We start from the raw sequence: 21,566 nt of genomic DNA on the forward strand, positions 1-21,566 counted from the left end.
TCTTTAATTGCTCTCCTGACCACAGTTATAGAAACAGGACCCCCTTAGGCAACTCTGACCCTATCCCAGGCCTCAGGTGACCTAAGCAAGACCAATCAATCAGATTCTCATTCCTGAAAATTTGTAATTGGGACTAATATTCCCCCAAGTTTGGACTGAAAAAGAGATGATGTCAACCAAGGAGCTGTGGGTACAAGCAGAGGGGAAGCATTTCTTACATATGCCTGGTTTTACCCTGCTTACATCCCCCACACACGCCTACCCTTACTACTTCATCCTACCCCTACGTACACCAAAAGTAGAGACACCTCTACTTCCAACAAAACACCAGCTTGCCTTGAGATCAGTGGGGAGTAGCTGGGTGTGCTGCTTTTTCAAGACAAGTCCCTTCCTCCACCTGCCAGTATCAGTGATCACAACACAATACAAAAGGATCCTCTATCTCGAATTACAGATTGCTAATCCTTACTCTAATGGTCATTATAATAATGACAGCCTTTTCGTTTTTTCTAAAGAAATGTCACGCTGGCTGCTAGCTGGGTTGGTTTGCACAGTCGGTTAGAGCTATGCTAATGAAACTACCGAGGCTGATTCAATCCCATATGGAAATAAGCTTCACAGGAAAATTCTGAACCCGTTTTTCAGGGCCTGTCAGTTAGACTCACTCCTCTGTGAGTTGTACTTGTTCTAGGCGCTCCATTAACTCTCTGTTTTGTCTTTGCTTTATTTCTTTTTCTCGTCTGTTATCCATTTGTTTCAGGAGATTTTGGGAATATTCTTCTTGTTTTAGAGCATTAATCTCAGGACTGAGTGGCCGTTTATCAAAGAGGAAAGATTTCTGGAATGAAAGAGAAGCAATGCATTTACTCTAAAATACCAAAAATCAACAAAGAATAAAGGTAGTAATGCAGAAGACTAAAGTCAATTATTAATTTACAGTATTTGCCCAGTCCTCGACACACTGACCAGCTAGTGTTGAGACAACCCACAGAACAATGGGAGTGTGCTCAAGGACGAACCTGAGCAGAACTGACGAAACCCCATACCAGAGAGAGAAATGAAACAGGATATCATGGAGGAGGTCCTGAGCTCGCACAGCACACAGGTGGAAAGAAGGTCTGAGTGAGAGCAAAAGCATGAGCAAGGACCGAGCAGATGTGGGAGAGGGAGAACTGAATACCCGCTCTGGGCCTGGCCATTGTAGACACTGACGGAGATCGACAGAGAGCCTGGTGCATGGAGTCTGCCTTCCGTTACAGGAGATAGGGAACAAGTGAACAATATATCATCATTTAAGGTAGGGATTAAGTGCTAGGAAGCCTTTATCATAGCAAGTGGGTGGAAACAGGGCTAAAGCAGTTGGTTATTAGAGAAGTCCTTTCAGTAAAGTTGGCTGAACACCTCCACTGCAAATATCAGGTGACCTGTGTCCCATACTGAAAGAACAGCAAGTGCAAAGGCCCTAGATGAAAATGAGTTAGGCATGTTTAATGAGCAGAAGGAAGGTCTACATGGCTGAAGCACAGTGAGCAAGAGGAAGAAGTAGGAGAGCTCAAGGAGGACGGCAGGGCCATAGGGACCCGATAGGTCAAGGTAAAGAGTTTAGATTTTGTTTTAACTCACCGGGAGACTGTTAGACGTTTTAAACAGGAGAATGTTATGTTTGGGTTAAGTTTTAAAAGATCATTTGACTGCAGTGTGGAGAATAGATTGTAAAGGGGAAGAAGGCCAGCAGCAAACCTAACCAGGGAAGTGTTTCAGAAGCTGAGCCTTATAATGTGGCTTGTACTAGGATGCGCTGGTAACCCTGGAGATGAAGGGATGTGAAGACATGGGATGCATTTGGGCAGTAAAGGCAACTGTGCTTGAGGATGGCTGGATGGGGACAGGGGAGCAGCAATCTGGGATCACTCCTTGGTTTGGGCTTTGTGCAACTGTCTGCCAGGTGATGCCCCTCACTGAAATGGGGAGGCAAAGAGAAGGACAGGTGAGGAGAGGGATCAAAAGTTCTGATTTTGGGGGGCTCAGTGGGTTAAGCCGCTGCCTTCGGCTCAGGCCATGATCCCAGGGTCCTGGGATCAAGCCCCGCATCAGGCTCTCTGCTCAGCAGGGAGCCTGCTTCCTCCCCTCTCTCTGCCTGCCTCTCTGCCTGCTTGTCATCTCTCTCTGTCAAATAAATAAATAAAAAATCTTTAAAAAAAAATTTTTAAAAAGTTCTGATTTGGGGAGGAGCGTGGAGGGATGGGGTAACTTGGATGATGGACATTAAGGAGGGCATGTGATGTAATAAGCATTGGGCATTATATAAGTCTGATGAATTACAAGCCTGTACCTCTGAAACCAATAATACATTATATGTTAATTAATTGAATCTAAATTTTAAAATGTTTTAAACATAAATAAATAAATAAATTCTGGTTTGGTCTTTTTAAGATGTGTGCAGATACATCAAAGAGGATGTATCTTTGTAGGCAAAGTAGGCAGTAGGATGCCTACTAACAAAGTAGGCAGCAATAATCGTAATCTGGAACTTATATGTAAGAAGAGAAAAGAATCAGGCTTGAATCTCAAAAGTATCATGTCTTCTTCCTCCCTCCCTGCTATCCCTCCCTGGAAGGTTCTCCCACCATCCCCTGCTTTACCCAACTCCTTTATACAAGGAAGTCCCGCACATTTCTGGTCTGGGTCAAGTGACTCTTTGCTCACATGCTGCCCTGTTCAAAGATATATCATAGCATTTATGATACCACACTCTTAGCACTTCAAACCTGTCTCCTCCAGTAACCTGAGACCTCTTCCAGGAGGGACCTTGTCTTATTCCTCTTTGTATTCCTAGCCATGAGCACGGAGTCCAATAAATGTTTGGTGTTGAATAAAGAAAAGGTATTTTATTAGAGTTATGTCCCGTGTGTCAGACCACCTAGACAGTGGTGTGAAGGGAGAAAGATTCAGCAAAATAAAGGTAGGTGCACAGTTAATGATAACATGAAATCAGTGGTGAGGTAGGTGGCTCACCTCCACAGAAGAGCTGGGTTGTTCAAACTTAACTTGCACCTACAAATCGCAGGAGGATCTTATTCAAATGTAGAGTCCCACTCTGGAGGGATGGGGCTCCTCAACTCTGCATTTCCAGCAAGCTTCCAGGTCATACTGGCTCTCCAGATCCACAGCTCCTGGGGCATTACTGTAGTACACTGCCCCCCACCACCCGTCCCAGGGCTTAGCTGAGAATTACTATCATTAACAAGTACCATAGTATCGAACAGAGACTGTACTGCAGATGTGAAGAGTCTGGACACAGACACTGGACAACTCCTGACCCAGAACAAGGCTACAAACTTGCACAACCCACTTTTCACCTCGGCCACCTACACAATGGTACAGCCTGCAGCACAGAGAATAGATCCAAACACTCCTGGATGGGGCAGGTCTTGGCAACAGAAATTTTGGAAACACTCACATAAAATTCAGGTTTCTCATTCTTGTGGATTCTTATAGCTTCAGCAACTCCAAGGTTGTAGGCAGCATTTTTCTGATTTTGTTCTCTATTAGCCAGACTTCTCATCTTTGAGAAAAAAGTCACATATTGACATAGAGCCTTTAAAATTTTAATTCTATTACATTATAATTATCTAACCAAGATAGAACTTGCCTTTTGGAGGCAAGGCACTTTCTGATGTCTTCTTAGATCTATAAAAGTAGGTTGGGGAAGGTTTTTTTTTATTTCCTGTTTTGGAGCTTTAGGCATCACCTCTATGGGAATCATAAGAGGGAATGGAAGATTTCGTAAGTAGTTACCTGATACCACAAATGCAAGAAGCAGTAGTAGGGTCAATTATTGGAGACCTCAGAAATCTGGATAGTGCAAATGTGAACATGCTATTCTCTCTTTCCTTGCTTAGGTAGGCCATGATTTTGAAGGGAAAAGCTTTGATTATGTCTTATTAGAAATCACAATTTAAACCATATCAATCCAGGAATTCTACCTTTAAAATTCAATCCTTGGGGGTGGGGGAGAGGGAGAAATCAGCAACAGGTGCAAACATTCAGCTGCTTGGGTGTTCATCCCAGTGTTGCTCGTTATTAGTGAAAACTGGATACAACCTACGTTTTAATCCCGCAGTAAGTAAATGATCAAATATGTTACAGAACAGACATATTTAAGTTGGTTTGGGGGGATTTTTTTTTTTTTAAGTAGGCCCTATGCCCAGCTTGGAGCCCAATATGGGGCTTGAGCCCACAACCCTGAGATCAAGCCCTGAGCAGAAATCAAGAGTCAGACACCCAACCAACTGAGCCATCCAAGCACCTAACGGAGCATTTTAAATGGCACTTTATAATCATGTTCTACTGTCCCATGTTAAGCACTCTTTAATCAAGGTGTTGAACTACCTGCTGTTTTAAGAGAGCCTCTTGATCCTTCAGGATTTGATACTGCTGAATGAGTCGCTCATCTTCTATCTCTCTCCTCTTCCTTTCCTCACTGTAGCACAATGGGGAATTACGCTGCGCTCGTTGCAAACACACATAACACATCTCCTACAATACCAGGTTTGAAGACATATTAATTCTTGCTTTTTGCTTTTTTGCCTTCACAATCCCTTCATAAGCTCTCCAAAGATTGAGTACGTCAAGCAACATACTTCATAAAAGGATGTATTAATGACAATTAATAAATTGAGATTTGTAGAGAGGGCCCCCAAAATACCCAAGAGGACATACTGAACTCTCATTTGATCAGAAGCATTTATAGCAACGCAAAATTAGAAAGAGATATCCCAACCCTACTTCTGTTAACCCTAGTAGATTTTGACTAGTAGAAAGATTTATTAAAGTCCAATTTGGAGTGCTGAGTACATGAGCTAAATCCATACATGGAAAAAAAGAGCAATTCCCATAATTCTCATTGAGAAACAGAAGTGAGAAAGATTCTGATTGGATTTTTTTTGTTGGTTTGAAAACACAGTACCTGTCCTGCCTTAATATGATCCTGGCAGGTGGGGACTGGAGAAAGTTTAGGCTTCATTTCACTTTTCAAACAACCTGGAGATGACAAACTATAAAAACAGTGCAACACTAATTAATGTTTAAAGCAGTCTGACATGAGCCATGACAATTTTAGAGGCAAGTATAAATATAGAAGAAATAAAAATACCTTTTTTTTTTTTTTTTTTGCAGAGAATCTCTATGCATAGAGGTTAAGAACCCATGCGTCATAGCAAACAAACTTGGGTTTGAATCCCACTTTTTTGCTTATAAGCTGATGCCATTAGGCAGGCTGAGTCACCTTGCAAAGCCTCAGTTACCAATTCTGTGAAACTGGGATAAAATTTATTCACTCTATAAAATGAATTGTGCTTATTATATGCACTGTATTAGGCATGGGAAGTGCAGTGAACAACAAAAGAAAGAGAAATCCTGGGCCTAATGGAATTGACCTTCTGATAGGAACTGACAGCCAGTTGGTAAACAAGATGAATGAATGAATTCAATAGTACGCATGATGGTGATAAATGCCTTGCAGTGCTGGAGGGACAGAATGTATTAAACCATAAGCAGAATCCCCAGGGATGCTCCACCAAGACGGCATTTGAATAAGGTGAGAGAGTAACAATAATCAGATATTTCTGCTCCTGGGAAGATAATTTGATACAACCTTCCTGAAAATAATTGCTAACATGTATCAAAGACAATGAAAAATGGGCCCATCTCTTATCTCAAAAATTTTAGGTTAAAGTTTTTATCCTATAGGATATTCAAATGTGTGCAGAGACTTCTGTGTAGTTATATTATCCCAATATTATTTATAATATTTTAAAAACTAAATATCATCGGAATATACAAAAGCAGACTGGTCAAACAAAAGGTTAAATCACTGAAATGATATGCAATTATTTGTTTATATCCTGAGATATTTAAAGCCATGGGGAAATGTTTACCACTTATTGTGGTAAACAAAGCTTCATATGATATGATCTCAGTTGTACTTAAAATGTGTACAGGTTTCAAGTATAAATATATGTATATATTGTATACGCATTAAAATGAAGAATATATACCACAATATTAGCAGAAAGTTTCATCTACTTATGGGGTTATGACTGATTTTTTGTATCTTTTGCTCTTCTCATTTTTTTTACTTTAATGATCAGATATTACTTTATTGATCAGATATTACTTTATTATAGATATTACTTTAATGATCAGCACAAAAACCATTTTTTGGCCCACACCAATAGGAAGCCTTTATTAATAATCCCTAACAATTAATTACTCTCCCTCCTCTTTGCAGCTTCCATACTTTCTTCTGTTGTCTTTGTCATGAGTATTACTTCTTCGGCATCAGTCTCCCTAAAAGACTCTTTTATGAAAGCAAGTTTATATGGTCTTTTATATGTTGTGTGGCTCTGTATCTTCAGTATCTAGAATAATGTTGGGCATGCAGTGGTGCTCAGTGTCTGTTGGATTGAACTAAATTCCAAAGAACAAGACACTTAATTCTCAATTCTCTTTCATAACAGTGAGATTATTTAAAACAAGTTTGCTGGGGTGCCTGGGTGGCTCAGTGGGTTAAGTGTCTGCCTTCAGCTCAGATCTCAGGGTCCTGGGATGGAGCCCTGCATAGGGCTCTCTGCTCGGCGGGGAGTCTGCTTCCCTCTCTCTCTCTTTGCCTGCCTCTCTGCCTACTTGTGATCTCTGTCTGTCAAATAAATAAACAAAATCTTAAAAAAAAAAAATAAAACCAAGTGTGCCTAATGTTTTGAACATGACCTTAGTATCCAAGCAAGTGCATATATCATACATATGATAGCTGATACATTGTGACACATTAATAAATTCAAAGTTGACAGCACAGTGCAAGGTACATAGTAGATGCTCAATAAATACTTGCATACAGTTGACTGATTGGAGATCTTAAAAAGTGTCCTCCTCAAAGAGGAAAAAAATATAGAACTCTTTTGATGTAAAATTGTTAGAAGACATGGCCATGATGATTTGTAATACATCCATTGATTCAAAGAACATTTATTAAGTGCCAACCATGTTTAGCAAAGCTGCTTTCCAATTTTATCTAAATATGAAACTGTGTCATATTGTAATATCCAAGAACAGGAAACAACAGGGGGAGGCCTGGGTGGCTCAGTCCATTAACCACCTCCCTCCAACTCAGGTCACGATCCCAGGGTCCTGGAATCGAGCCCGACATCAAGCTCCCTGCTCAGTGGGAAGTCTGCTTCTCCCTCTCCCTCTGCTCCCCCTGCTCGTGAGCTCTCTCTGTCTCTCTCTTGCTCTCTCACTCTCTAACAAATAAATAAATAAAAATTTTTAAAAAGAAAAAGAAAAGGGAAGTATTTGTAAATCCACAAAGAGATTTAGATGTTTCCTCCTCTGTGCTATTTTGTTTCCACCTCTGTTATAGCAAGTATCCTACTGAATCAACTAATTATTCTAGGTATGTCTGGGTTCCCCACTGGATGGTAAGCCCTGACTGTATCTGTTATCTCAATCACCTAGCAGGTAGAATGTACTCAAGGATCCTGGATGAAGGAATGAATGCACATTCATTTTAATGCCCTGCATCAAGATAGAACTCAAAAATACATCTAGTAACATATAACAGATAAAATACCAACGCATTACCTTTCAGGGTTCATAATCTTCCCGCCACTCCCATTGCGCTCTAACTTGTTCGGCAAGGTGGCGCTTGTCATTTTGGGAGGGGATATGGCTTGTTTATCCCGAAGTCTCTTGGGTGATAAGATCTCTGTAGAATGAATGAAACCAAGTTTCCTTCCAAACTTAAATGGGTAGTTTTATACCTAACTGATTCTTAAAACCAATTATTTTACTAGGAAAAATTTTTATCAAGAAACATTTCTTATCTTAAATTATTGTCCCTTGCCCAGTGTAGTTCAAACAAATTTTTTTGCTGTGTACTTCTTATGTGCAAAGCTGGCTGGTCACTTTAGAAAGTGCAAAGAGGCAAGTCTTGGCCCTTAAAGATCTTTCAGTAGATGTATAGACAGTTCCCTTAATGATGGTTCTGCTTGGGGCGCCTGGGTGGCTCAGTCGTTAAGCGTCTGCCTTCAGCTCGGGTCATGATCCCAGTCAAGCCCTGCATCGAGCCCTGCATCAGGCTCCCTGCTCAGGGGGAAGTCTGCTTCTCCCTCTCCCACTCCCCCTGCTTGGGTTCCGTCTCCCACTCTCTCTCTCTCTCTGTCAAATAAATTAAAATCTTTAAAAAAAAAATGGTTCGACTTGTGAATTTTTGACTTTATGTTGGTGCAAAAACAATATGCATCCAATAGAAATTGTACTTTGAATTTTGAAGTGTGATCTTCACATATCTAGGGATATGTGGCAGAGTACTCCCTTGGGATGCTGGGCAGAGCAGCAAGATGCATCTGCCAGTCAGCCACACAATAACAGGAGCAAGCAAGCAGTGCATTTACAACTATTCTGTACCCAGACAACCAGTCTGTTTTTCACTTTCAGTGGTCAATAAATCACACAAGATATTTAATACTTTATAAAATAGGCTTTGTGTTGGATGATTTTGCCCACCTGTAGGCTAATGTAGGCTAGATGGCACATTTAAGATAGGCTAGCTATACTATTCAGTAGGTTATGTGTATTCATATGATACTTTCAACATATGATGGGTTAATCTGGATTTAACACGCTCATTAAATAGGGGGAGATCAATAGCTGTGTAGAAAAATAGGAGAAAAAGAAAAAACATGAGAGCTCTCATTTGTTGAGATCTTATTACGTGTCAACAATGCTAAGTTCTTTACATACATTGCATAAATAACAACTCAGGACAATGAAGAAAAAATGTCTAAATCCCAAATGATGGTGCCATCTTCAAGGGTCTGCCATGTTCAGAGAAGACAGAAGACACTTCAGAGTCCAGTGATGAGAGGAGTGAGATGTAGAAAGGACGCGGAGAGGTAAGGAGGATTGGGAGAGACTCTAAGAAAGGGAAGGACATTGTAGTCAGGAGAAAAAGCATAAGCAAAAGCATGAAGGCAGGGAAGGGCAAGACATGTTAGAATATGGACAGTTTTGCTCAGAGAAGAAGTCTATGAGGAACAGTGACAGATGAGGCTAAAAACACAAAAGCATGGGAATATTAGGCTAAAAGCTTACATGTAATCACGTAGACATCACGTTGCAAAACTAAGATCCACAAACCAGTGTTCACCCACTGATATGATTTGTTTGGCCCACATTTTTTTGCTTCAGTGTCAATTAGTGTGTTGCCCAGAGAGCAACAGTCCTCCAGAGGAAGTCTTCTGAGAGTAGTACAGAAACCCCTAAGGATCTCTAGGACCCTTTCAAAGTCTTTGAAGTCCTAGGATTTTCTTCATATGCTTCAACCAAACAACACATCATAACAGATTAGGTAAAGACATAGATATAAAAATCCAGCTATCTTCTATTAAGTCAAATATCAAATGCTGCTGCCCCTCGGAACAATTTGTTACTTAAACTGTAACCCCTGGAGGATTTTACTAGTTGCCAAGCACATTTAGATATGGCCTTAAGAAATACATATACTGACAACAGGTCTTTGGGGAGAAGGACGATGTACGACTGTGAAGCTGAGCAGCTGGGGATGCCCCGCTCACTCAGGGCGGAATGTCGCCCCTTCACAGAAGCCCCGCAGCTGGGAACGCCCGGCCCGCCCAGGGCGAACGCCACCTGCTTCAGGGAAGCCGAGCACCCGGGAACGCCCGGTCAAGGTCAGGGTGGAACAAAAACCGCCTGCTTCCCTTTTTCATGATCGCTCCTTTCTCTTCCCAGAAGTGCTCGTTGTTAGTTAGATGAGTCCTTTGAATGTGCTTGGTTAACTATAAACTTTATCCTCCTTCTTGCTTGTCTGCAAGACGGGATTAACGTTTGACCTTCATCAATCCTTCTGTTGGCTATTGTTTCTGTCCCATAAAAGTGAGACTGTGGAGTTGCTCGAGGCAGCAGTCCTTTTCGACTTTTGTCCACTGCTCCCAGTCTTTTGCCTCTGACTTGTTTGTGCCTAATTCTCTCGTCGCCGACTGGAAGCGGCAATCAAAGATGCAAAATTATCATTCTCTATTTATAAAATTATTATTTATGCTAATGTATCACCCTATTGTGTTACATGGAACACACTTCATGTGTTTATTATCTGCCTGGACCCCATAGGCATCTGAGTTTTGGCCTCTTTAAGTAATGGGGAACCAACAAAGAGATCATAATCTAAAAGCCTGAGCGTCAGAAATTGGTCAAGATGAGATATAAGATTCCAGGAATAGAAGATACTTGTTAGATGGAGTGGAGGGAGGTGGGAGGGATGCAGTGACTGGGTGATGTCCACTGGGGAGGGTATGTGTTGTGGTGAGCACTGTGAATTGTGTAAGACTGAGGAATCACAGTACCTATGAAACAAATAATACATTATATGTTAATAACAAAAACATTTTTAATAATAGTATTTTTTAAAAGAGAAATTATCCTACTTTCTATAATTTTAAAAGTTAAAAAAAAAAACAGAAACAGATGTGGATTTTTTTTTTCTGAAGATTTTTGTTATTTATTTATTTGACAGACAGAGAGATCCCAAGTAGTCAGAGAGGCAGGCAGAGAGAGACAGGGGGAGAAGGCTGCCTGCCGAGCAGAGAGCCCGACGCGGGGCTCGATCCCAGGACCCAGGACCCTGAGACCACGACCTGAGCCAAAGGCAGAGGCTTTAACCCACTGAGCCACCCAGGCGCCCCAGATGTGGAATTCTATCAAATGCTTTTCAGAATCTAGATTTGGGTGATTTGCTTTTATTGATGAACTGTATAATTTAAATACATTTCCTAATGCCAAACGATCTCTACATTGCTAAAATAAATCTTGTCTGGCTACCATGAAAAAAAAATTCTACTTGAAAAAATCCTGAGACTTATGAGATTTAATTAATATACATAAAATATCAGCATGGTCATAGTATTTAGCAGATATTCTGTTATTATTAAAAATAACCAATTTACTTTCTTTTGGATTAAGAAATATTTAGATGTTTACCATATATGCTACATTATACGATTACATTTATATAATTTTTTGGTAATGTTGTTCTAGAACTTTCTTATATCTTTAGAATAAAGAAATATAAGTTTTTAGAAATCATATAAACATAGGTAGTTTTTCCTCAGATGTTTATGAAAGAGATTATAGGATTTATATAATAAAAATAAATAATTTTAAAAACCATGATCTAAATAAAAGAATGTATTTGTTAGAAGAACACAGTGATTATTCATGAATCTAATTTTATCTGCGGCACAGAAGTCACTAAGAAATATGGCTGGATCTAGAAGCAATAAAGCATGACAAATGATGCCTAGAATCATTGGCCTACCTCTGATTCCTTCTTCTTTGTCTGGCTGGTCTTTTAATTTGCACTTCCTTTGTCTATTCTTTCTACCTTCTTCTACAATGGTCTCCATAGGTGGTTTGTTCTCCACCTCCTTGAGCTCAATCCTAGAAATAAGCCACAATGTTTACTGCACTGGACCTGAATAGGTGACCATGTGAACTTTCAATCTTGAGAAGCAAGCCAGCTAGCTCTCTGATTCTGAAGTAAGCCCAATTCCCTCAAGGGGGCAAGTGTTTTGAATTGCTGAGGCTCTCTTTGAGTCTAAGTCTGAGAGCCTGACCAAGACCTTCCCCCTCAACACTGGGGGCTCAAAAGCAGCTCTTATACAGATAAATTGTGGGATTTAAGCTTTTGGGTTTAGTTTCAGTTTAAGTTTGTCTGTCTTTTCTAGTTCTATACCAAGATGCCATTAGGAGTGATACAGTGAAAGGTGGCTGTTGGATGGCTTGAGGGCAGATTCATAGCCTGTAGGCAGAGTATGTCTGGAAATAACCATTTCTTTCCTCTTTCTTTCTCTGCCCCACAACTCCACCCCTTCCCCAGGCAAAAGTGAGGGACTTACAGAGGCACAGTGGGGGAATGGGTTTGTTAGTTGGTATATGCAATTGTAGATTCTCTGTGGTCTCAAGTATGGAGTTCGTAGACTGAGGGGCCAAACTTCACATAAATACAACGTCTGTAACTGTTTTGACTATTTGAGTCCTCATGTCCATGACTAGGCTCTATGATTAACAGGAGAGTCTGTCAGTCTCTGGTCTAGAACCAATTCAGTTATTTCCTTCTTGGAGTGCTTAAGCCAAAATGTGTCCTAGCAGGGCAGCCAGATTTGCCTTCCCAAATACAATCAAAATAAAATTATTTGAATTCATTGATTTCTTTTTAATGAGTAAGGCAACACGATGCAATGGAAAGGACAGTGCAGCCGTGAGGAGCCGTAGTTTTATTTCTGACTTGGCCAGTCAGTTGTTTGGCCATTTCATCTACAAGATGAAGGGGTTGGACTAACTCTTCTCTAATGCTTATTCTGGCCCTCATACTGGTTTTGCTGAGGCATATGTCATACAGTCCTTTCATCAGCAATCCAACAAACATAAGAGAATGTCACACACTCAAAAACCATGAGAAAATAACACTCCGGAAAGCTGGTTATTATTCCCCAAACTTCCTCCTCTTGAAATGCATAGTAGTCAGTTGGGCAGCAACGAAGATGAAGAACATGATTAAGGGCATGCAATGAGTGAGTGAGAGCGACTCACTGGAAATAAAAGCCATCTCCTGACCCCTGTTCCAGTGTTCTCAATACTGTACCATGTTGTTTCACTCGTTAAAAGGAGGGGGGGAAGAATTAAAATTACAATTAATTTTGTACATCTATAAAATGGATAAAACTATAATACATACCCTACATCACTGTAGTGAAGATTCAGTACAATAATACTGAGAAAATGCTTAACAGTATCTGACATCTACAGTAGTAAGTGTTCCATTGATGACAACTATTATTATTACTATCATTATCATTATTATAATCATGTCAGCAGCAGTCACCAGTAATGCCCACAGCACACTTGAGATAAAGTTGTTCCTTTATTCTACCTGTCTCTCCTACAGCTTGAGGGGTAAAAATCAGAGTGTAGACAGGAGGTGGGCTACACTGCAGAAAGAGGAAGCTAGGTCAGAGGAAGTGATAGAAGGTAGAAGAAAGCGCCGCAGCTAAGGAGAATTGCACTTATATTGCAGGGACTAAAGGTGATGGGAGGTAGTATCAGAATTTCCAGGGAACTACAAGTAGTTTAAAAAATGAATAGTCCATATGGATCTAGAAGGTACAATACTAAGTAAAATAAGTCAGACAGAGAAAGACAAATACCATATCATTCCACTCATATGTGGAACTTAGGAGTTCCACAAACAAAGAAAATAAGAGACCAAAAAAAAAAAAAAAAAAAAAGAAGCAGATTCTTAAATACAGAGAATAAAGGTGGTTTCCAGAGGGGAGGTGGTGAGATAAAGAAGATTAAGAGTATAGTTGTTGTGATGAGCACCAAGTGGTGTTTAGAATTGCAGAAACCTCAGGGAAAAAAAATATAAAATAAAAAAGAAATAGTCTGTGCATTGTTTTCTATCTTAGCTATGGAAAGTATGCATAAAATTCTTCTTTGCTGGAGCACTGAGAGAGAAAGAACACTGAAAGCAGCATGAGCTAGAAAAGGTGAGAAACACAACCCAATCACATTAATAAGTCAACAAGGATTGCTGTCCTGGAGGAACCTGTGGAGCAAAGCACTGACCTTGGAAATGCAAGCACACTGTTGGGTCGCTTCCCTGAGATCTCTCTGCTAGACAACACGGAGTCCACAGTGCCAGGCCTCTGAAGGACAGAGACAGAAAAGGCTTACACCAGGACACAAACACATCTAAGCTACCGGCCGTCTCACAGGCAAGGCTACCCTGGTACTCTCTATTGTTACTTTTTTGAGTGCTTAAAGTCTAGAGCTTAGAAAGTCAATGAGGAATTATTTCACTTACCACCCAGGTAGTCCTATACCAAAGTCACTGATGCTGCCTTTTCTCAAACCATCGCCTCTTTGGAAATTGCCTTCGGAGTTTATGGCTTCCTTTACACATCATTGAGAGGAGAGCCAACTTTTAAAAAAAACTATCAGGAAAATGAACAAGCAAGCTAATTTCATGCTTGACCCAAAGAACTCTAAAGTTGGGTGGTTAAGAGAAGAGCTTGAAGTCAGTGGGTTCATATTCATATCTCCATATTGTTAAAGTTATGTAGCCTTAGACCCTGGGCATATGGGGCTAACAATGGGCTCTAATTCATGGGATTTGGGGGTACTGTATGTAATTGGCTGGCACAGGATCAGCAGTCAACAAATAGCAGCTATTATCATTATTATTACATTAGGCAGTAATCACACTACATATTATACTAGTATAGAATAATATACAAAATTATTTTGGGATTAATGACACAGTTTACAAAAGGCTTGAAAGGAATTTCCAAAAAGAGGTTTTAAATATGTTTCCACCAAAAGCAGCATCATTGAAATAAACCCACAGCTTCCTAAGAGAACCACTCTGCAGAACAGCACTCAGGTTTAAGTTCTGGGTCATTTGGGGGGGAAACAATCACTCTCACCACTTTACAGCAAGTTCCCAAAATGTGTTTTATAGATGTTAACAAGTATTGGATTAACCTAAAGTTCCATGATTCATGATTCAGGCAGTTAAAGTGGCTTCTCTGTAGCCAGACTTCTCAGACCCTTGAACAGGCCTGTGTGCTTTGTGCTTCTGTGTGTGAGGTTGATATATGTAGCAGTCCTCCATTGGCTTTGGCCTCCAGGTCCTCTTTTCATAGGATCTCTCTCAGGACTACTTTCTGGAAAATGCTCCTTAAAAGTTATGACTTAGAGTACAGCAGGCCAATTAAAATGCTGTCCTTTCTTAGAAATGCATTATTAAAGCTAAAGAGTTCCCTAGTATCCCTGAAGATTAGAGATGGGTGAGTGCTTTGGCCTTGTTTCTGGTGGGTTTTCATGGAAAAAGAGGGTTATACCTTTGTGTGTTTCCACTTTACACACACAGGGTCGGTACCTCTCTTTAAGATCCTGCATGAAACCAGATTGTGGAGAAAACACCAACAGCCTCACTTTGCACAACTCTTAAAGTCCCTATAACAGAGCTCCATGAGAGAATAAAATAAAGGGTAGAATTTGACCATATTTATAGAATTTCATTTTGTAGCCTTTTGACTTAAAAATCAGGCTTTTATTCTGTGGGACACAGGATTATCTAATATTCTATGATAATCTAATTCACTTATACCAGCTTTGTTGGTTCCCAGAGTTGAACCTAGGGCACGTTAAGCATCCATTTAGTTCCACTGATTGACTAGTTCACCAGCTCCTTAAATTCTGCTACATCCAACTTAGCATGAAGATCATACCAGCTACAGAACAGTTAACAACGATGGAGTCAGTCAGAAATTTGTTCCACAATATGGCAAATTAAAAGCTAAAGAGAGGGGCACCTAGGTGACTCAGTGGATTAAGCCTCTGCCTCCATCTCAGGTCACGATCCTGGGGTCCTGGGATCGAGCCCCATGTCGGGTTCTCTGCTCAGCGGGGAGCCTGCTTCCCCCCTCTCTCTCTGCCTGTCTCTCTGCCTACTTGTGATCTCTCTGTGTCAAACAAATAAAATCTTTTTTTAAAAAGTTAAAGAAAGATACATTTCCATGACTCAATTCACTGTAGGTTTTCATTAAAATGCTATAACCAGCAGAAAGAAAAAAAAAAATAGAATGATTATAAAATCTGGTTCTACCACTTAATAGCATCCTGACTTCAGTCTCCCCACATAACCTGACCTCCATTTTTCTCATTTATAAAATCAGGATGATAGTAATGCCAGTTTGATAAAGTTTTGAACCACAAGTGAAATAATACATGTGGAAGAATTGTTAAACTATAAGGTACTATAAAATATTTAGAATTATGAATGTTTCTATAACTATTTATATTTTTCAATTGGCATTGACTCAAAACTTATTTTAAAGTTTCTTTGTCCTTCTAAACTTTGTCAAAGAATTGGTCATCTATAAACAAGGACTTCTTCTTACTTGGGGTAAGTGCCATTTAAAATATGCCAACCTGAATTTTTCTTTTTTTTTTTCCTTCAAGATTTATTTATTTATTTATTTATTTATTTATTTATGAGAGAGAGTGTGTGCATGCAAGCCGGAGGAAGAACAGAGGGAGAGGGAGAGAGAGAATCTCAAAGACTCCCTAATGAGCATGGAGCCCAATGTGGGACTCAGTCTCATGACCCTGAGATTATGACCTAAGCTGAAATCAAGGGTCGGTAACTTAACTGACTGAGCCACCCAGGCACAACTCCATCTGAATTTTTCTTAATAATGACACACACTTAATTCAAAGCTATGATTGGGAGAGGGGTTTGGAGAAGGAAAACATTAATTTACATTTGCTAGGGCTTTTGCCAAAGTCCCACTTCCATCCACAGAACAAAGGAAGTCCTTATAAAATCTCATCTTCACTTTGTTGCTTTTAATCACAAGGACCCCGATTCCTTTGAAAGTAAATTCCACATTTCGTTTGATGGAAATGGATCGTGATAGAAAAAGCAATGTCTCCTTCACGCATCCTTCCACTGTATCCCTGCTAAATGGACCCTCCAGGGATATCATGACAAAATTAAGTGGAACAACTGGAATATCACCTAGAGGAGTAAAGACAGGGTAGGGGGGAAAAGTAGAAATTACAACAATATATTATATACACTCACAAATAATTCTTAGTACTCAAAAATAGACTTGTCCATGTGAACCCCTTCGTTGTACCCTATCAATAGTCAGTAATAGGCACAAATTTTCCTAAAAGTTTATTATGTTTTCTAAGAAAAAGAACATTTAGCTTTCTAAGCAGTACTGCAGACAAGCTTTTGATTTTATCTTGGAGACACAGTAATAACTAACTTCATCGCTTCATCAGAGGTTTTTCTGAAGTTGTCAGCCTTCTTCTCTCAGGACATACTCCAGCAATATTTGTCTATCTCCTCCAGTTATCATACTATTTTGAAATGTTTATAAATATCTATAAATGCCAAGTGTTTTTGAAAAGATAGTCATCTTCAATAGACGTTACCTTCAAATGAAAGTTTGTCTTATCAGAGGGCATCAGACTGGATAACTTGCTTTTCCTCCCTAATAAGTTCATAAATGATACTGCAGAGGAATATGGTTATAGCTAGCATAAAAATTAAGCAATTGTTCTGTTCCACTAGAACAACAGTCAGAAAAGGGGGTAAATAACAAAGATGATCAAGATGATAAATCCAAAAAGAGGCAAGAAACAAGATCCACTAACAGAGGAACAGGATAGGAGTAAGATAAGAACATTCTAAACATTCATTCAGCAAGCATGACTTTACAGCTTTTCTGTCGGATAGTGCTGGCTGATGAGGATTAATATAACTACGAGACATATATCAGCCCATGGTCTTCTGCACAACTTAATGGTGCTTCTATACGACCACCCTCTATTTTACTTTTTATTTTTTGTAAATGTCTTAAAAGAAAAGGCTCTGACGCCTACCTCTAGATTGTCCCCTCCCATTCATCCAATGCTTCTCTTCAGTCTATCTTCCAGTCCACTTATCTCAGTAAGGACAGTATCAACTCAGGATGGACACGCTGATGGAGAGATTGTAAATCTCACTCTCATGACCGCTCTGTAACTTCTGTTGGCCATGCCCTCTCTTTGCTCTTGTATCCATGGCACCATTCTTGGTTCTCCAATTTCCTCTTCTTTGGTCTCCATTGCTGTTTCCTTCTTCTTCTACTTCTGGTAAGATGGTGTTTTATTGGTGTGTGAGTGTGTGTGTGTGTGTGTGTGTGTGTTAAACAAGACTTTGTCCTTGTTTGTCTCTTCCCCTTATTTCAAACCTCTCCTGGGTAAATTAATCCAAATCTTGACCTCTAGATTCCATCCCTCTCCCAAGCTCTGGAATTCTCTCTACCTAAGTATCCCTACAGGAATTTCAAATTGAACATCTCCAAAAGTGAACTCATTACTTCTCCTGCCATCCCAACCTGCCTGCCCCTTCATTCCCTGTGACACTAATGACAAGAACATATATGTATTTTCCAAGAAATCTGAGTCATGCTAAATACCTCCCTGCTTCTTGCTACCCACCTCTCTCAACTGGCAGCCAAATCCCATCAGTTCTTCATATAAAATATGTCATGAACTGACTCCTTCATCTTCCTCCCGATTGCCAATGCCTTCATTCAGGTTTCTATCATATTTCACCAAACTACGGTAATTAAAGATTTTATTTATTTATTTATCTATTTATTTGAGAGAGAAACAGAGACAAAGCACGAGCAGTGGGGAAGGGGAGAGGAAGAGGGAGAAGCAGACTCCCTGCTGAGCAGGGAGCCGCATGTGGGGCTCAATTCCAGAACCCTGGGATCACGACCCAAGCAGAAGGCAGACACTTAACCAACTGAGCCACCCAGGTGCCCCCAAAACTACTGTAATTAAAAGAACTGTTTTCCTAAACTAAAAACTGGATTAGTACATTCAAGTCTCCCTCAAAAATTTTCAATGACTCCTCATTGTCTATACGATGAATTCTGAAGTCCTTATCACTTATCACCTTATCACCTTATCATGCCAAAGGCCCCTCACAATTTGACCACTACCAACCATTTTTGTCTTACCTCCCTCCACTTGCCTCCACAATCATGTGCCCTGGCCACACAGAAGTACCCATTACTCCTTTCATAGGCTTTACTCCTTCTCTTATTCTTGAGTCATTCACACTGTTTCCGAAATATTAGCTTCTCTGCCAGCAAAGTCCTATCATCCTTTAAGACATCCCATACATGTCATCTTCCTAACTGTCCCCGAGCAAAGTTGGGCATGCTCATCTCTCAGCTCCCCTAACACTTGATCCAGTTCTCACCAATGCTGCTTTCACAGCATTTAATCATGTTGCAACATTCGCTTTCATATTTATTTCCCATGCTAAATTCTGAGATCTTCAAAGGAAGAATTATGTCTTGACAATCTTTAAGACTCACTGTATAATGTTTAGTTACGTAGTTAATTAATGATGAAGAATCATAACCCCAAAGGTAAACTCTAGACAGATTTGTTTTTGTGAATTAATTCAAGCATATATATTTAATTCTGAAATTTCTTCAAACTTGTAAAAAAATAATTCTGTAATCTTGTTTAAAAAAAAAACTACAGATCTAAACTACTTTTTTGCAGGGTACTATAATGGTAAACTAATTCTAAGGAGCAAATGTTTTTGTCAAAAAAAAAAAGATTGGCTATCTTTTCACTTTGCTAGGTTTTTGATGAATTAGGATATTATATGTCCATAAAACTCTAGGTAAAAATATCTGAACAGTCCATCAAATCTACCATATAGATTATATGCATAACTAAGTATAATTTGTTGCTATTTGTTTTTCCAATCTTTCCTTTTTGGTGGGAAGTTTGTCTGAAAATTAACTTTCAGGGAAGTTCACAAAAGGCAAGTTTTAGCCTTTTTACCTGCTGACTTCGAGGGTAGACTGTTTCTCTTTGTCCATCTATCAGTCTGATGCAGGAGCCAATAGTAAGGAAGATCAAAAGGAACACAGCCCAGAAATCAGGAAGGAAGCCCCCAAAGGCCCCTAAGGAGCCAGAGCAGGCATCACTAAGTCCACACACCAAAGCTGGAGCGTAAGCAAGCATCCTGTGTCAGGTGGCATGCCTGTTTTGCCTACCACTGTATTTCAAGGTCCTAGAACAAGGCCTGATACATAGTTGGCCCTCAGTAAATATCTGTGGTAAGAGGGAAGAAAGGAAGGCGGGGGAAGGAGGGAGGGAGGGAGGAAGGAAGATTTTAGGGTGTGAGAGGTATACAAGGTGTTCATCTATGGAATTATTAACCTCACTTGTAAATTTTAATAATTTAGATTATGTATGATAGAAACAGTTAGAGGTCTTTTTTCATAGCTAACATGGACTATAATTCTAACCAGAGACCCTAATTAACTTTTTCAATAGCCATTTTTAACTTCTTAGAGCCTAAAAAAGTGAATAAAGTCTGCACAACTCTGTAATGTGGCATTTATATAAACTTGCTTTGACGTCACTTTAAGTCTTCCCAGGCCTGCCTCTTAAGCTACTGAGGTTTGAAATGGCCTGCACGAAGACTATTATTTTCTGTGTTGTCCCCCACCCGCAAAGGTTCCACATGAAAACTGAGCTCCTCAAATCAGAAATCCGTAAGGTAGCAAGTGAACACACTTTGCCCTTTCATTTTCATCCCCACGCCAGTTACTTTCTGAGAACGTCTTAAATGTTGAAGAAGTTTACCAGGAATATATATTTTGTTTTGCTTGAGTCCATGAATCTGCACTAACTTCTCGGCCATGATAAACATGGGTCTCTGAATCAGAATAAACTTGTTGTTTCCCACCTCCAGTTTTTGTCTCATGAAAGTGAAAGTTCCAAGTCCTGGAATCTGAACTCCCTGCAAGAAAAAAGGAAGGGGAAAAAAAAAAACAGAGCAACAATCAGAAAAATAACCCTTAGTACCATTATCCCAAAAAACATGGAAAGAATTAACCATTAAATAGTCAATGATCTCTACAATCTCCTACAACTATAGCACGTTATGACTTTAAGTTTTCATATAAATATAAATGTAATACATTGATATCCAATCCTTCCAACATCAGATCTCCCATCTCCATCATCATTCAAAGGCTGTGAGGACTAAGAAAACTTGTATGGATGCCATTGCTAATTTTAATTTATATTTAAGAGTCCTCTTGTCCAGGGTACCTAGATGGCTCACTTAAGAGTCTGCCTTTGGCCCAGGTCATGACCCCAGGGTCCTCCAATGGAGCCCCCCGTGGGGCTCCCCGCTCATCAAGGAGTCTTCTTCTCCCTCTCCATCTGCCTCTCCATCCCCCTCACACACCTCCACTCACACCCACTCTCTCTCTCTCTCTCTCTCTCTGATAGGAGGAATTTGAGAGGTAGAGCCAGGGGGCTTGAGGGTAGGGAAGGAAAAAATTAAACAAGATGGGATTGGGAGGGAGATAAACCATAAGAGACTCTTAATCTCACAAAACAAACTGAGGGTTGCTGGGGGACAGGGTAGGGAGACGGTGGTTGGGTTATGGATATTGGGGAGGGTATGTGCTATAGTGAGTGCTGTGAAATGTGTAAGCCTGACAATTCACAGACCTGTACCCCCTGGGTCAAGTAATACATTATATATTATTTAAAATAATTAATAAAAAAAATTAAAGATTCCTCTTGTCCTAAATTGTGTGAAATTCCAAATTTTAATCATTTGCCATTAGAAAGAGGTAATTTAAGAGGCCATAAGAATCTCTGCTTTCCCATTCCATCTTTTAGGTTTTGTCTCTCATTTAAAATCAGACAATCCAGCATCCTAGGCATATGCTGCAGTGGAATGATGTTGGCTGCTAGGTAGAAGCAAATGCTTTTCACTCTCAAACTGGGTCTCTGTCTCCCTGAAAATATCATACCTCAAGGGTTGCAAATGCCTACATACACCATGAAAGAATGCAGGGGAGTGAAGGTAGCCA

General features: G+C 39.9%; 1 protein-coding gene across 4 annotated transcripts in view; it reads right to left on the bottom strand.

Moving 5' to 3' along the window:
• CCDC81 (coiled-coil domain containing 81) overlaps positions 1–21,566 on the bottom strand; it is a 43,202-nt gene that overhangs the window by 11,924 nt on the left and 9,712 nt on the right. For 3 of the 4 annotated variants that reach the window (XM_082749080.1, XM_082749081.1, XM_082749082.1), the window contains exons 4-12: positions 20,320–20,476; positions 16,404–16,660; positions 13,702–13,781; positions 11,393–11,514; positions 7,642–7,765; positions 4,970–5,057; positions 4,393–4,539; positions 3,461–3,565; positions 666–838 (exon numbers count right to left, since the gene is read on the bottom strand). In XM_082749080.1, the coding sequence (XP_082605206.1) occupies positions 666–838; positions 3,461–3,565; positions 4,393–4,539; positions 4,970–5,057; positions 7,642–7,765; positions 11,393–11,514; positions 13,702–13,781; positions 16,404–16,660; positions 20,320–20,476 (1,253 nt within the window). The remainder of the gene's footprint in view (positions 1–665; positions 839–3,460; positions 3,566–4,392; positions 4,540–4,969; positions 5,058–7,641; positions 7,766–11,392; positions 11,515–13,701; positions 13,782–16,403; positions 16,661–20,319; positions 20,477–21,566) is intronic. The other variant, XM_082749083.1, reaches the window with a different exon arrangement.

This window comes from Mustela nivalis (genome assembly GCF_964662115.1).
Source record: "Mustela nivalis genome assembly, chromosome: 9".
In the NCBI taxonomy this organism is placed as follows: Eukaryota; Metazoa; Chordata; class Mammalia; order Carnivora; family Mustelidae; genus Mustela; species Mustela nivalis.